We start from the raw sequence: 16,445 nt of genomic DNA, 5'->3' as shown, positions 1-16,445 counted from the left end.
GCGATTGTAGTTCCCACATTGATATTCTGCCTACTTTTCCAGACTCCTGTGTGACATGTCTCTGGTTATGTTCTGGTACTACACCTGTTCCACCGTCACTGCCTAATGACATATCGATGAGCTATACTAAGGATAGGTCATCACAATCTAAAACCTGGAAAGCCCGTTTAAGGGTCCATTCACGCGTCCGTAAGTGTTTTGCGGATCCGCAAAACACGGACACATGCAATGTGCATTCCGCAATTTGCGCACCGCACATCGCCGGCACTATAATAGAAAATGCCTAGTCTTGTCCGCAATTGCGGAAACGGAGGCACAGATGCGGAAGTGCGAATCCGCATGTGCGGATACGGACAGCACATTCCGGCCCCATTGAAAATGAATGGGTCTGCACCCGTTCCGCACCTATTTTGCGCACGTGTGAATGGACCCTTACTGTTGATTTGTAGAAAGTGATCTATACATTCACAGTCACAAAGATTTTGCAGTGTAGAGTTAGAAACTGTTGATTTCTAATTGCAGTTTTCTTTCTGTATTATACACCAGAGCAGCACTCACTATTCTGCTGGTGGAGTTACTTTGTACATGCATTACATTACTTTTCCTGTACTGATCCTGAGTTACATCCTGTATTATATTCCAGAGCTGCACTCACTTTTCTGCTGATTGAGTCACTGTGTACTCTGGAGTATAATACAGGATGTAACTCAGGATCAGTACAGGATAAGTAATGTAATGTACACAGTGACTCCACCAGCAGAATAGTGAGTGCAGCTCTGGAGTATAATACAGGGTATAACTCAGGATCAGTGCAGAATAAGTAATGTATGTACACAGTGACTCCTCCACCAGAAGAATAGTGAGTGCAGCTCTGGAGTATAATATAGGATGTAACTTAGGATCAGTACAGGATAAGTAATGTATGTATACAGTGACTCCAACAGCAGAATAGTGATTTCAGCTCTGGAGTATGATACAGGGTTAGCAATGTATGTACACAGTGACTCCACTGGCAGAATAGTGAGTGCAGCTCTGGAGTATAATACAGGATGTAACTCAGGTTCAGTACAGGATAAATAATGTATGTACACAGTGACTCCACCAGCAGAATAGTGAGTGCAGCTCTGGAGTATGATACAGAATGTAACTCAGGATCAGTACAGGATAAGTAATGTATGTACACAGTGACTGCACCAGCAGAATAGTGAGTGCAGCTCTGGAGTATAATACAGGATGTAACTCAGGATCAGTACAGGATAAGTAATGTATGTACACAGTGACTGCACCAGCAGAATAGTGAGTGCAGCTCTGGAGTTTAATACAGGATGTAACTCAGGATCAGTACAGGGTAAGTTTTGTGTGTACAAAGTAACTCAAATTTGAGTGTAGAATGAATCTATATATAAACAAAAGTGATGATCCAGTGAATGCAGTAGAGTTCACAAAATGACCCCCTAAGATGCCAATTGTGGAACAATTGAAATACAACTCGCATGTGATGGATGCCTCTTGATTGCCAGCCAGTAGTGCCAGAGATTCACCCCCCGTCCCATTGTGCATAGAGGGGTTCCAGCTATCCACTAGGTCAGCAACAGTCTTGTAGACATCTCAAGTAAAGGGATATGCTTGTAGATTTCCGATCCTAGTTAGGTGCCTTCCAAGCTTCAGAAAAGAGGGACTCGATGCTACATTAATAAACCAGGAGATCTTCTCACGTGCTGGTGACTTTTCTGGCTGCCGTTCCCTCTCAGACAGTCAATTTGAGACAGCAGCCGTAATTATTGAAGTTTTTCTGGTCCTCTGAGAGCGTTCAGTAGCCTCAGCCCAGTTTTACTATTCTTTATGACAAAATTGAAATTACAGCCAATTGATCGTCCTCTCATTCAGAGGGACAGTCAGTACGTCGATACCACTCTAATATGTGTAAGTAAAGATCTCCGCAAGTAAAAAAAAAAAAGAAAAAGTGAAAATGAGCCCTGGGATCTTACACCCCTAGTGGCCACTCATGGTAGCGTCATTATTGTCTTATGTAGTGTTACAAAGCTAAATACCCTCCAGTAAAAAAAGACCAGCACTTTTTTATCCCTTGTGTCACCCCTAATTCCTCATAGATTGTCAGCTCTTGCGAGCAGGGCTTTCACTCCTATTGTTTTAATTATTGATTGGTTACTATGTAACATATGATTTTTTACATTTTCTTTCCTTAGGCAACATATGGCAGGAAATTTTAGAGGGTGAAGAAATGTAAACTTTAGGGCCCATTCACATGGCGGTTAAGGCCTCCAGAATTTTGGCGCAGACTTTAAAATTCCAGCGTCAACCTCGTTGTTTTTAATGCGAGTAAATGCTGCAGTTCACTGTCGGTTTTAAGCCGCAACTGCGCCAAGAAGGGACATGTCCTTTCTTGCCACGGTGTATGGACAGACACCACTTGAAGCCGCAGCGGATGCCATTCGTGGAGCTAAGCTGCACGCAGGCCTTCAGCATCCAAAGCGAACTGCAGTGGGTTTTTACAGCATCATGTGATCATACCCTTTAATAGGTTTTCTGGAATTTTGATCCTGATTTCCTATCCCCAGAATAGACCATCAATATCTCATCAACAGGAGTTCAACACTTAAAGAACTGGTGATTTGGAGTCTCCTCCCTCTGTCTCTTTTCCCCCCTCATCTCTCTCTTTTTCTTCCTCTCTCTCCCTTTCTTTTTCTTGCTCTTCCCTTTCTCCCTTTGCCTCCCTTCTCTCTCGCCCTTCTTTCCTTCCCTTTTCTCCTCCTCCCCCTTGCTTCTACTTTCTTTATCACTTTCTTATTCATTCTCTCTCCTCTTCTACTCCCTTCTGTTCTTTGTCTCCCTCCTCTCCTGCCTTCCTTCTTTCTTTTCTTTTTTTCTCCTTCTCCCTCTTGTCCCCACCCTTTTCCCCCCTTTTCTTTCTTTCTTTCTTTCCTCTTCCACTCTTCATTTTTTCACTTTCTCCTCCTCCATATCATCGTTATTTCATCTTCCCACTTCTTTCTTCTCCCTTCTGTCACTTACTCCTCCTCCTTCTTTCCTTTATTTTCTCGTCCCACTTTTCTCTCCCCTTCCACCTCCTTCTCCCCTTCCTCTGTCTCCTCCTCCTCTTTCTATTTCCTCCTACTACTTCCCACTCTTCTTTCGTCATCCTCCCTTCTTTCTCTCTCGTCCTGACACTTTCTCATTACCATTCCACCTCTCTTCTCTCTCTTTTCACCTCTTATTTCCTTTTCCTCCACCCTTCTCTCTCTCTTCCTTTCTCTCTCTCCCCTCCTCCTCCTTCCATTCTCTCTTTTCTCCTCCCACTTCCTTCAACTTCTCTTTCCTTTTTCTCATTTCCATTGCTCCTGTCTTCTCTTTCATTCTCTCTTTCTTACACTTTCTCTCTCCCCTCTCAGATTCCAGCAAAAAAAAACTATTGACTTGTCAGTATTCATTGCACTCAGTGGTCAGCGGCCCCTGTCCTGGAGTCTGTGCTGACTGTTTAATGGTAGGATGGACGGCCATAAATCCCAGCAGTCATCCATAAACATGGAAGCTACATGGAGGACAATGCAAACATTGCATAACCCCCTTCCTCTCTAATGCCTTCCTGTGCAGTTAATTGCTGGGGAATGCCAGTCTGCACTTCTGATACATATTCTGTGCCTTCTATGTCTTCTCATCATTAACTCTTTGCATGCACTGATTGTTTAAGGCTGAACATTTGTCATATTATCCCAGATGAAAGCATGGACAGCGCTCTCTCTTGTTGAGTTTCTCCCTCGAAATGCTGATTTCAGAGTGATGTCTATGCTAGGTGGTCTCTCAATGGCACCAACGAAAGCGAACCAAAAATTTGACCATGACTTTGGAGGCTGGATTTGATTCTAGTCTTAAAGGGGTTCTCCAGAATTTTATTATTGATGGTCTATCCTCTATATAGGCCATCAGTGTCTGATCAGAGGTGTGTCTGACACCCTGTAACCCTGCCCACACTACATTGGATGGATGTGGTTCTACAGTGCTGCTTCCATTGAAGTGAATGGTAGCTGGCTCCATCCACTACACAATGGACAGGGTTGTGTAGTTCTGGCGCCAGATCTACCTGGAAGCAGCTGATCGGTAGGTGTGTGGGATGGCCGTTCCCCCGCCAATCAGATATTGAAGGCTTATCCTGAGGATAGGCCATTACTACCGGTAGTATAATACTGGACAACACCTTTGGACCTTCCTGTAAAAGAATGCCCAAAATTAAAGAAGTCCTTTACTTTCTCCCTGTTGATGTCAGGAGCAGATATAGGGAGTGCTCAATAACTTTAATAATATTTCTCAGAAACAGGGAAGTGTCAGCTACTTGCCTGTAGAGGAAACTTGCTAGTTAAAAATATAATAGTTTAGTAATATTTTAGTTTAATAGTTAATAATGACCTGTGCTTACAGCAGCCTCCACTCAAGCAGTATGTAGGAGTGAGAAGTGATGTCAGCTACCAATAGGGCTGGGTGTTATTGCAAAAAAAAAAATTATGTATTTTCCGTTTGATTTAATTTTTACTTACTGTACAATAACGCTAATGACAGTGCAGCCACTCACCTGTTTCCTCCGATGGATGGGATTGGTGTGGTGGCAGAAAGAAAGCTGACTGGTGACGTCACTGACGTCTAGACAGCCCTCCTCACTGATACTGCCCCCCTGGGAGGGGAGGCGGAAAGGCTTGTTGGGGTCCAGGAACCTCTTGTACAGACCTTCAAATATGATGCAGATCGCTGGAGCCAGGCGGCAGAGCCCTTTCGGTCGCCGCTTTCCCATACCACAAGCGTTTCTGTAAATTACAGAACAGAGACGGAATTTGCCAGCTTTTGCGTCAGTTCCCGGAATTTCCCTGCAGGATGCGCTCTACAAAGTCTGGCGCCACCTACAGAGAAGAAGAGCAAGGCACTTATTAATGTATTGTTATTATCCATATTACTACTGGCTTGATTCAGGTTACGGCCACCCTGAAATCCATCAGCGGCAGTCGTGCTTGCACGCTATAGGAAAAAGCACTAGCCTATGTGAGCTCCTACGGTCCCGGCCACCAAAGAGGCTGGTGCTTTTTCCTATAGTGTACAAGCACGGCCACTGCTGATGGATTGAAGGGAGGTCGTAACCATGGAAACGAGCCCCGTGTATAATGTGATGGAAAAATCAATCAAGGCAGCAAAGGAGGTAATATGGACAATCACAATACATTACAAAGTGCCTTGTATTCACTTTGACTACATGATAAATGCCACTTCCTGGAGTGAGAGAACCCCTTTAATTCTCTATATACATCCCATGTTACCACTGATCAGCCGGTGAAAAAAAATCGATATGACTGTTTTTCAGGGCAAATTAATAAATGTAATTTGATTAATCACCCAGCCGTAGTTACCAGACTTTTAGACATAGTGACAGTGACCGGACTGCAGCTCCACTATATCCGACATGTATATGGGAGTAAGGAGGCTACATGTTCATGAAGTCCTTAGGATAAGTTGAACATACAAAAGTGTTAATGGGAAGGTGCAGGGTACTCAGTAGAGTGGTGTGACCCCATTTTTCTTCGGGTTTCCTAGCTTATGGTCCCTTCCTTATGCACCTGCCTCAATAATATGTCAGCAAATGAACCCTTGAAAGGCGCTTATTCCCCATTGGAAAATATGGGTGGTGGGGAAGTAGAAGGCGAATTTTGTCACGCGTTATGTATGTATGTTACATGTTGGAAGATGCGTATAAGTTGGATTTTGATGTCCATGTGACTTGTATATGATGTCAATGGAACTGTTGTTGCTCCGCTCCCCAAGAGATGATGACCCTGAATGAAGGATCCCCCTTTATTATCCCAGAATTTATTAATAGGAGGTATGAACCCCTTTGATATACTGTAGTATTTATAATATACTAACAACATCAGGGTGAAGTTAGGGCCCCCAAAATAAACCCAAAGAGGATCTCCATCTAAACCCAGGTTGTCTTCTAATGTTTGTGTATGATATGATGATTTTCGGTCCCCCTTTTCTCTTTGCAGGTGCACAGACACACCGCCATGGCCGCCAATACTCAGTCCCAGCAGAATATACACACCACGGCTTTGGCTCGAGCGAAAGGAGAAATACTCAGGGTTATAGAGATACTCATCGAGAAGATGCCATCGGATGTGGTGGATCTCCTGGTGGAGGTATAGCTTATGTGCCAGGTTACGCTTTTTTAACAAAATAGGGTAACTTAAAGGAAAACTCCGACCTCCTCCTCCGTCCCCCCGTTCTACATACACAGCGTGTGCTGCACATTCTGATACATTGTAACACGACCGGGTCAGATTATATACTCTCTACCTTTGAGGGGTGATCCCTGATATGCCAACACGGTGACATCACAGGTGACCTTTAACATACCCCCTCAGAGGGGGTGGGGCTCAGAGGGGGTGGGGCTTAGGCAGATATCTGATGTGCAGGTTTGGGTGGGCTTATAAATGGTCTGTGAATGGGGTGTGAAATGATGGGAGGTATGCCGAACGTTGTTTGTTTCTGTGTCCATTCCGTTTTTTTTTGCGGATAGGATGCGGACCCATTCATTTCAATGGGTCAACAGAAAATGCGGACAGCACACCACGTGCTATCCGCATCAGTATGTCCGTTCCGTAGCCCCGCAAAAAAAATAGAACTTGTCCTATTCTTGTCCGTTTTAGGCATTGTTAGAATGGATCCGCAAAAAAAAAAGAAAACGGATGGCATACGGATGTCATCCGTTTTTTTTTGCGGAATCCGCAATTTGCGGACCGCAAACACATACAGTCGCTACATGCACACCGTGTGCTGTCTGCATCAGTATGTCCGTTCTGTTCCCCCGCAAAAAAAATAGTGCATGTCCTATTTTTTTCTAGTTTGCGGACAAGGATAGGCATTATTACAATGGATCCGCAAAAAAAAAAACTGATGCCATACGGAACGTCATCTGTTTTTTTTGCGGACCGCAAAACACATACGTTCGTGTGCATGTAGCCTTAGTCTTACATTATTAATAGGAATTCATACACACAGATGTAGCAGTGCTGTGTTATCCTCCTGATATCACAGCAATGTTATCAGTGGTTTCACACAGCACTGCTGTTAAAAAGGGCTTAAAGGGGTGTTGTACAGTATATCCGCAGAGTATGGCGGAAGTGTCTGAGATGTGGGTTACACCACTTGCATAGACCTATCTATCTATCTATCTATCCTCTATCTATCTCATATCTATCTATCTATTATCTATCTATCTATCTATCTATTATCTATCTATCTATCTCATATCTATTATCTATCTATCTATCTATCTATCTATTATCTATCTATCTATCTATCCATCTATCTATTATCTATCTATCTATCTATTATCTATCTATCTATCTATTATGTATCTATTATCTATCTATCTATCTATTATCTATCTATTATTATCTATCTATTATCTATCTATCTATTATCTATCTATTATCTACCTCATATCTATGTATCCTCTATCTGATTTATATTTTTGAAGGTAATGTTACATTGTTATGTGCACTGTTTGTTATCTTATTATGAATTTTGCGCTATTCACTCTATACATGATATTTTGATCTAGACATATTAGAAATAAACTATTATATTTGTACTCTAATTGCACTTTATTATGGTCACATATGTTGTGGGGTATTAATATCTAGCATTGGCACTTTAGAAAAATGCTTGAGTAAAGTTCTAGTCCTGGACTGAAACATTGCAACCATTTTTTGGGTGAATAAAAGACCTTTTTTCACTCCTATCTATCTATCTCATATCTATCTCATATCTATCTATCTATCTATCTATTATCTATCTATTATCTATCTATTATCTATCTATCTATCATCTATCTATTATCTATCTATCTCATATCTATCCGTCTATCTATCTATCTATCTATCTATCTCCTATCTGTCTATTATCTATCTATCTATTATCTATCTATCTATCTATTATCTATCTATCTATCTATCTATCTCATATCTATCCGTCTATCTATCTATATCTATCTATCTATCTATCTATCTATCTCATATCTATCTATCTATTATCTATCTATCTATTATCTATCTATTATCTATCTATCTATCTATCTATCTATCTATCCTCTATCTATTATCTATCTATCTATCTCATATCTATCTATCTATCTATCTATCAATCATGTATCTATCTATCTATTAATCTTCTGTCATACTATGTATCTTATCTACATCCTGAGAAGGAAGCTCAGCTCTGGATTCATGGATGTATGGGAACGCATAAATCAAAGAATAAAAGCAGATTCCAGCATCCGCTCTGATTTAAAGCTGCAGGTTTTATCCCATTAGAATCCATCTTAGAAAACCACAGCGTCACTGCTAACGCATTTCAGGCCTTCTTGATGCACTTGGTCGTAGTAAGCTGTGATTTTCTTTGATGGACTTTAATGAAAGCATGCAATAAGACCTGGAGCTGCTGGAATCTGCCTCCATTCTCCACATAGGTGCGGGACCCATATCATATGGCTATGCCATAACTCAGTACAGTGTCATGGAGAATAAAGAATGCAGGCTCGGGTGGTAAATTACAGATTCAGCTCTGCTACATCTGTACATCACAAAGCATAGGGACATGACCTTTTTACAAGCTTTCATGTGTGGTTTCTGATGGTCGTCTCTGTCCTGTGCTATTGCAGGTTATGGACATTATAATGTACTGCCTGGAGGGGTCCTTGCTGAAGAAGAAGGGGCTGCAGGAGTGCTTCCCCTCCATATGTCGGTATGTTACTTCTGGACGTACACTATAAGTATGGCTACTCAACCCATTAGTTACCAAAGCTGGGGGGCGCCACAGCACCACATTCAGTCAGCCTGTGTACATTGCAGAGATGTAGCAGAGTTTGATTTGTCATGCAACAGTTTCTTATCTGATAAGTCTAAGGTTTGTCTCCAAAACCATAGATTGTGATATCTCTGTAGGTTTATGACAAACTCAGCTCTGCTACATCATCTCATAGCCTGTCCCTATTTGCTACAAAAAAAAAGCCTCATTTATCAGAACTGTCTCCTAGTAAGACTGTGGGGGAGATTTATCAAAACTGGTGTAAAGGAAAACTGGCTTAGTTGCCTATAGCAACCAATCAGATTCCACCTTTCATTTATTTTCAAAAGCTGTGAAAAATGAAAGGTGGAATCTGATTGGTTGCTATGTGCAACTAAGCCAGTTCTACTTTACACCAGTTTTGATAAATCTCTCTCTCTGTGTTTTGCCCATAACAACCAATCAGAGATCAGCTTTCATTTCTGAAACAAGTCTGTACAAATGAAAGCTGAGCCCTGATTGGTTGCTATGGGCACCAAACAGTTCTGGTGACTGAGGCCTAAGCTTATGTTTTAATTCCACATTGTTTTCAGATCTGTGCTTGCTGTCAGTGAATTGAACGTAAGCATTTTTATTTCTGACTCATGTTTGGACACCCGTCCTGATCACCGATACAATGGTAGTGCTCATGAGGTTTCTACGAGCCGTGCACCACTCTGCAGTGTACAGAAACAACCCCGTTCATATGTATAGAACAGATGGACGTGGTCAGGACAGGTTGCCACTCACTGACAGAAAGGAGAGAATGTGGATGTGAAAAGAAATTGCAATACTTTGGGCCTCATTTATGAAAATTGTCTTTCTTTATTCACCAAATCTGGTGGAAAGGGAAACTGGCTTAGTTGCCCATAGCAACCAATCAGAATCCACCTTTTATTTTTCAGAGCTCTTTTGGAAAATGAAAGGTGGGATCTGATTGGTTGCTCTGGGCAGCGAAGCCAGTTTTCCTTTACTCCAGTTTTGATAAATCTGCCCTTATGAGTTTACTGACAGTTTTGCTGTTTTTTAATAGATGAGGCCTTTATAAAAGTTGCAGAATAAACACTATGTACCTACTTCTATACACAGTGACCATTTTGTGGGGACAGTTCACCCCAGACTGACCCTTTAAAGGCTATGTACACCTTTTTTTTTATTACTGCATTGTACTCATTTGGAGCTAAAAGTATTTTTTAAATTGGTCTTTATTAAAAATATGGCATCTTTTTTTTCTGTACGTAGCGGAGATGCTGTAGTAGGACCATTTGGATTTTCTGTCAGACCAGGAGCTGATGGGCTCCATATCTCTGCTCTCTGACATTATAAACAATCATAAAAAAAGGTGTACATAGCCTTTAAAGGGGGCTAGACTTATTCAGACCCAAATGTGGGCATTTTGTGGGTATTCTGGTCTGATTTGGAGGCATTGCTGGGTGTACCAAGGGTGCTTCTTTTAAAATGTTTTTAACTATGAATGGCTGGATTTATTACTGGCTGTGTGATAGATTGTGGTAGAAAAAGTTACTTTGGCGCACCCGTTTTGTGCAAAAATGCACAATTTTTTAAAATTTAAAGCAACAGTGTTACTTTAAGGAACTATGCAGGAGAGGCATGATATACGTTAAAGGGGTTATCCAGCTTCTTTTTTTTTTTTTTTTTTTATCAACCCCAGCCTGCTGTCGAAAAACACAACAACAAAAAAAAATAACTATTCTCACCTGCTGCACTACACTCCTTTCCACCTACCTAGCTCCCTTCACTGGTCTTTCGGTCTCCGTCCTGCAAACTTCTGGACCAATAGGGTCACCTGCGCCTCTACAGCCAACGGGAGGGAGGTGTCCCCAAGCTGGGTGAAGTGACACGACAGAGCTGAGGCCAGTCATTGGCTGCAGCGGCGCACGTGGTCTTATCAGAAAGATGAGTGACAACTAAAAACCAGCCACCCAGCTTTCCTGGGGCCTTCAATGTCCTGAGTTATATGGAAGGCGCAGATATTTCAGTGCAGAACTGAACCAAATTGGTGAAACCCTTTACTGGACTTAGAATGGTGGCCATATTTGTTGTCACCCAGCTTTCCCAGGAGTGGATAAAGCCAAACTGAATAGAAATTGTAAGAACTTGTAAGGATCTGGCTGATGAGGGTAGTGTTCTTGGCTCATGGTTTCCAGATGTAGACAAATGGAGAGAAATCTAAGGCGTCGGAGATTTCCATGAGCAGAACTGCTTGTTCAACAGAATCCTTTTTGTCGGAGATAATTGAAAACGAAGCTTTCATTACCTCGCGTCTTAATTACCTTCCCCTGTAAACGGTGCTCGCTGATGAAATTCCACTTGTAAAATGTGAGTTATTTGCTGTCCCGCTCTCTGTTAAATCCACGGCAAGCGAGCGAGAAGACCAGAGCGCTGACAGGACAGGAATGAAGCAGAGGGCAGGTCACTGTTTCTGGGGTTTACATCCAGACTCCTGTGATCCAGAATACTTTCTGGATTATCAAATGTGATGGCTTGGTGGAAGATCATAGAGATAGTATAAAGTAGAGTGAGCTTTGATGTCCATGGATTTCTCTTGTTGGATGAAACTGGGATCTTTGTTTATCTGAAGATCAGCGGTAGCACAGGTGACCACTGGCCGCTTATCTCCTTTTCTCTCACCAGTGAAAAACACGTTAGTTCCGCCACGTAAATCTGTCATCTCCGGTCAGTCATGTTGTGAGGTTCCAGATTATTTTGCAGTTCCTTACTTGGAAACAAGTGCCAGGTTATGAAACTTTCCGGAGTATTAGATGCTATATTAAACAAGTCTTCCTGCCTTTACTAATGATGCATAGTGGTGAGCGGTTGTAGGTGTTTTTAACAGTCACGTAGTTAAAGGGGTTCTCCGTTTTGGACAGTCCCTTCTTATTAGAAGAATGCCTTGACAACAAGTTGATCTCAAAATGTCTCCTTGCTAGAACCTCCAATGATCAGGTGTGATCTGTGGGGAAGAACAACAGGAAGTGTTCAGTTTCCCTGTAGCGCCACCACAGGGAAAATGAAGTATGACACGGTTTCCATTCCAATCAATGGGTTTTCTGTGTAATGGAGGACAGGACGGGTCCTCCAGGGAGAAATATACTCTTTGTAACCGCTTGCCGCTCAAGATATGATCAGGAAATGCGGATCCTGGACAGAGGAGACACTAAAACCGTGATCTAAAAGCAGTCTGATTTCTCCATCTCATATTGATTATATCTAATGATAAATTCTGCGGGTTTCCTCTTACCATCTACCAGTGCATTGTGGGAGCCATGATGACCGGTACAAAGATTGAACTCCGTTGTTAGGTCACATGTCTGACAACGGGTGGAGCTATGCTGTTGTCTGTTTCCATGGGCAACCAGAAGAATTATGAAAGAAGCTGTGAATGGACAATAATAAAAACATCAGTAATTATATATTTTTTTAAACAAAGTACTTGTCCATATTTCAGCATCTTAAGGCCTGGGTATAGCTGCTTGGGAGAGGAAGGGGTTGACCAGGATTAAAAACCTGATTGTACTCTTCCAGAAACAACGCCATGCCTGTCCATAGTTTGGTATTGCAGCTCACCTGCATTGAAGTAAATAGGACTGAGCTGCAATACCACACACAACCTGCGGACTGTTGTAGTGCTGTATTTGCGTTGAGCAGTTCAACCATCTCAGTGGACTGAGTGGTGGACTATGCTTACAAGTGATCAGGGTCATAGATAATATATGAGATCTGGAGAGTGGCCACCTAGTTTTGGAGGCAGAGAAGAAAACCCCTGTGTACGTCGGCACCTGTATAGCAGCCTCATAATGGCCATGTACTAAATTGCCATGCACAGGAACCCCAAGGAGGTGAGATTTAGTGGTAAGTCACTCTGGTAGTAAATGGTCATATATGACAATTTTTGCAAGGAAGTAGTCCACCACTAGAGGGAGCTTACTGAAGACAAAGGTATTATTGAGTTCAATAGCAGCTGTATAAAGATGCCATCTCTTTCTTTTGTTTTTGGAAAAACCCAATGACAGCCAATGTACTTTCGGTAGCACGTCTACAGAGGTTGTCACCTACTCCCACATTGTTGTTATCCATCTTTGCTGAAAACCGATGCCTTCTTACCCTGGTATCTACAATTTGGTCCCACGAAACATCACTCTGCCCAAGGTCTCCATCATCTGTGGAATACCATTCATGATCATTGGTGAGGACTGACGAGACTTCATTTACGTTTCAGATTAACCGGCCAAGGAAAGCCAAGACGGATCGCAGGATGTTTTCCTCATTGGTTGCTGTCTGTGAAGAATGAGATCTATTAAATGCTCGGTGAGGTTTATTCCTGGAGAAATGAGATTTCCAGCAGCTGCACCGCTCCCCAGACAAACGTTACTCCTGCAAGGTTCAGATACCGTTCAGCGTTTCACTGACAAAGACAAATATTTTTCACTCATTATTACGTTCTTAAGATGTTTGTCATCTTCCACAAGGGACTGATAGCAGGGTGGTAGAAGGACTTGTTTGTCTAGAGGGGCCTACTGAGCAACCATTTAAAACCACTATATCGTCGTGGTACAAAAATAGTCCCACACCACATTACTGGTAGCCTGAAATGATTGGTGTGTAAAAGTCACCTATCTCGTTGTACCACTACTGGGCTTCAGACGTCTTCTAGAAGCAACAAGAACTTTGCACCAGGAGCTTCATAATTTGGTTTTCCATTGTAGAACAGCTTGCCACAAGCCTCAGATCACCATGCACAATGACAAGCGTCTCTTAGAGTGGTCTAAAGCACGTCATTATTGGAGCAAAGAAGATATGTTCTCTGGGGTGATGAATCACCTCTCACTATATGGCAGTTTGATAAATGAATCTGGTCTGGTTGGATGCCCGGAGAACGCTACCTGCTGCTGTGAAGGGTAAACACTTTATAGGCAATTGCATGCTCTGACTTTGTAGGTGCAAATTGGGGAAGCCACCTTTCCTGTTCCAACTTGACTGTGACCCAGTGCATAAAGCAAGGTCTATAAAGACATGGGGTGATGAGTTTGAAAGCTGGTTGCAAGACAGACCTTGTCATATATGTTTATCTACACTTATTCACAAAAAAAAATCGCACACCAAAAAAGAGATGTAGCTTTCTATGTGTGACTGTAATGATGATGAATGGAAGTGATTACAATATTAGAGGAAAGGGGGAGTTTACTTGGGGAAAGCGTTACAATAAAAAGGAGGCTCTAGGACCCTGTTGGGCGCCTCTTACCTGGTTTCAAGATGAGATACGGCCTCTAGCCTGGATACAGGATGAGATACGGCCTCTAGCCTGGATACAAGATGAGATACGGCCTCTGGCCTGGATACAAGATGAGATACGGCCTCTAGCCTGGATACAAGATGAGATACGGCCTCTAGCCTGGATACAGGATGAGATACGGCCTCTAGCCTGGATACAAGATGAGATACGGCCTCTAGCCTGGAGACAAGATGACATACGGCCTCTAGCCTGGAGACAAGATGACATACGGCCTCTAGCCTGGAGACAGGATGACATACGGCCTCTAGCCTGGAGACAGGATGACATACGGCCTCTAGCCTGGATACAGGATGAGATATGGCCTCTAGCCTGGAGACAAGATGAGATATGGCCTCTAGCCTGGAGACAAGATGACATATGGCCTCTAGCCTGGATACAGGATGAGATACGGCCTCTAGCCTGGAGACAAGATGAGATACGGCCTCTAGCCTGGATACAGGATGAGATACGGCCTCTAGCCTGGATACAGGATGAGATACGGCCTCTAGCCTGGATACAGGATGAGATACGGCCTCTAGCCTGGATACAGGATGAGATTCGGTTGGGCATGGAGGCATATGGGTTCCTGGTATCCTGTAGCACATTTGCCCACAGATGTTACAGCTGGGCCTGTAGATCCTGCACATTTGTAAGTTACTGAAGTTGGCATCCTTTCTTTTGCCATAAATGCTGGATTGGTGATAGATCTGGTGACCGGGCAGCCAAGGAAGTGTTGTAATCTGGGGGAGACATTCCTGGGAAACCCTTGCTGTGTGTGCGCGAGCATTACCCAGCTGAAAAAGTCCAGTTGGAAGCCCTGTCATGAGAAGAGCACATGTGGTGGCAGGATGTCCTGCACATATGGCTGAGCTGTTAGTGTCCCTCCTATCACTACTAGGGGGGACCGACTGTCGTATGTGATGGCTCCCAGATCATCACACCAGCAGCTGGGGCAGTGTGTCCCTCCACAGCAAAGGCAAGATTGAAGCTTTCCCCATGAGGCCGCCATACTCTACCATCGTAGGATCCCAAACAGAACCTGGATTTATCGCTAAAGACGATACAGTTCCAGTCTATAGCAGTCCAGGTTCACGACATCACTGCAAACGAAGGCGACTGTCAATGGCGGTACATGTAATGGGCGCCGTGACACCAAATTTCCTTATGCTACTCGCGTGGAAATGGTCCGGGAAGAGACAGAGGTGTAATGAAGCGGCCACCTGTGTCTAGGTGGTGGACATTGAAACTGTGGGAGCTGCTTGTGCTTGTCGTGGATCAAACAATCCTCTCTAATGGTGGTCTGTCTGGGCCATCCAGAGCCTGCGCACCGTGTGTGCCCTTATGTAACCACTGGTTTGAACACTTTGGCCAAGATTGCGGGCAATTTATCTAAACAACCATCCTGCTTCTCTCAGTCCAATGATCTCCTGCCTCTCAAAGTCTGTCAGCTGGGCAGAATGTCTTCATATGTGTCATAGAGGTATATCTAGTAGTCAACAATCTCACTAAGAGGTACACTACCCAAAAGTAGCCTGTGAGAGCATTTTTATAGAGCAGCAGAGGAAGCACTTTTACGCCCTCTTGTGGTAAGAACTAGTGTCTAGTCAGACCACTCCTGTAATCATTTACATATCTGCCTGAGACATAACTGCAGGGTGAGTTTTGCAGCAATCCGACATTACTATTTGGGTGCTTTTTTGTGTGTCAGTAAGGTCTCATGTTTTTCTCGGCCTCCTATCGGTTTTTTGTGGCGGGTAGGATGGGGACCCATTCATTTCAATGGGTCAGAAAAAAAAATGCTGATAGTTCATCCGTTTGTGTTCCGCGTCCGTGTTTCCCTTCAGCAAAAAAAATAGTGCATGTCCTACTTTTTTCACATTTGCGGACAAGGATAGGCATTTATTACAAGGGATCTGTGGAAAAAAACTGATCCTCCAAAAAAAACGGATGCCGCATCTGTTTTTTTTTTTTTTTTTGCGGATGCACAATTTGCGGACGCATGAGGCCTAAGGCTGAGCTCACACTTCAGTTATTTCCATCAGTTATTGTGAGCCAAAACCAGTAGTAAAGCCTTCACAGAGATCAGGTGTAATGGAAATATCTTACCCTGTTCTGTGTTTTCCACAATTATATCCATATTTAGGCTACTTTAACATCTACGATTTTGCTGGATCCGTCATGGATCAGAAAGAACGCTGCCGTCATGATAATACAACCGTCTGCATCTGTTATGAACGGATCCGGATGTATTATCTCTAAAATAACCAAG

At 43.0% G+C, this 16,445-nt stretch overlaps 1 protein-coding gene across 2 annotated transcripts in view; it reads left to right on the top strand.

The window, feature by feature from the left end:
* Positions 1-16,445, top strand: part of WDR7 (WD repeat domain 7) — a 363,534-nt gene that overhangs the window by 278,280 nt on the left and 68,809 nt on the right. For both annotated transcript variants that reach the window (XM_040421053.1, XM_040421054.1), the window contains 2 exons: positions 6,045-6,194; positions 8,720-8,802. In XM_040421053.1, coding sequence (XP_040276987.1) covers positions 6,045-6,194; positions 8,720-8,802 — 233 coding nt within the window. The remainder of the gene's footprint in view (positions 1-6,044; positions 6,195-8,719; positions 8,803-16,445) is intronic.

Source organism: Bufo bufo, chromosome 2, assembly GCF_905171765.1.
Source record: "Bufo bufo chromosome 2, aBufBuf1.1, whole genome shotgun sequence".
Lineage (NCBI taxonomy): Eukaryota > Metazoa > Chordata > Amphibia > Anura > Bufonidae > Bufo > Bufo bufo.
Note: the sequence above shows the minus strand (reverse complement) of the source record. Positions and strands in the feature narration are given on the sequence as shown.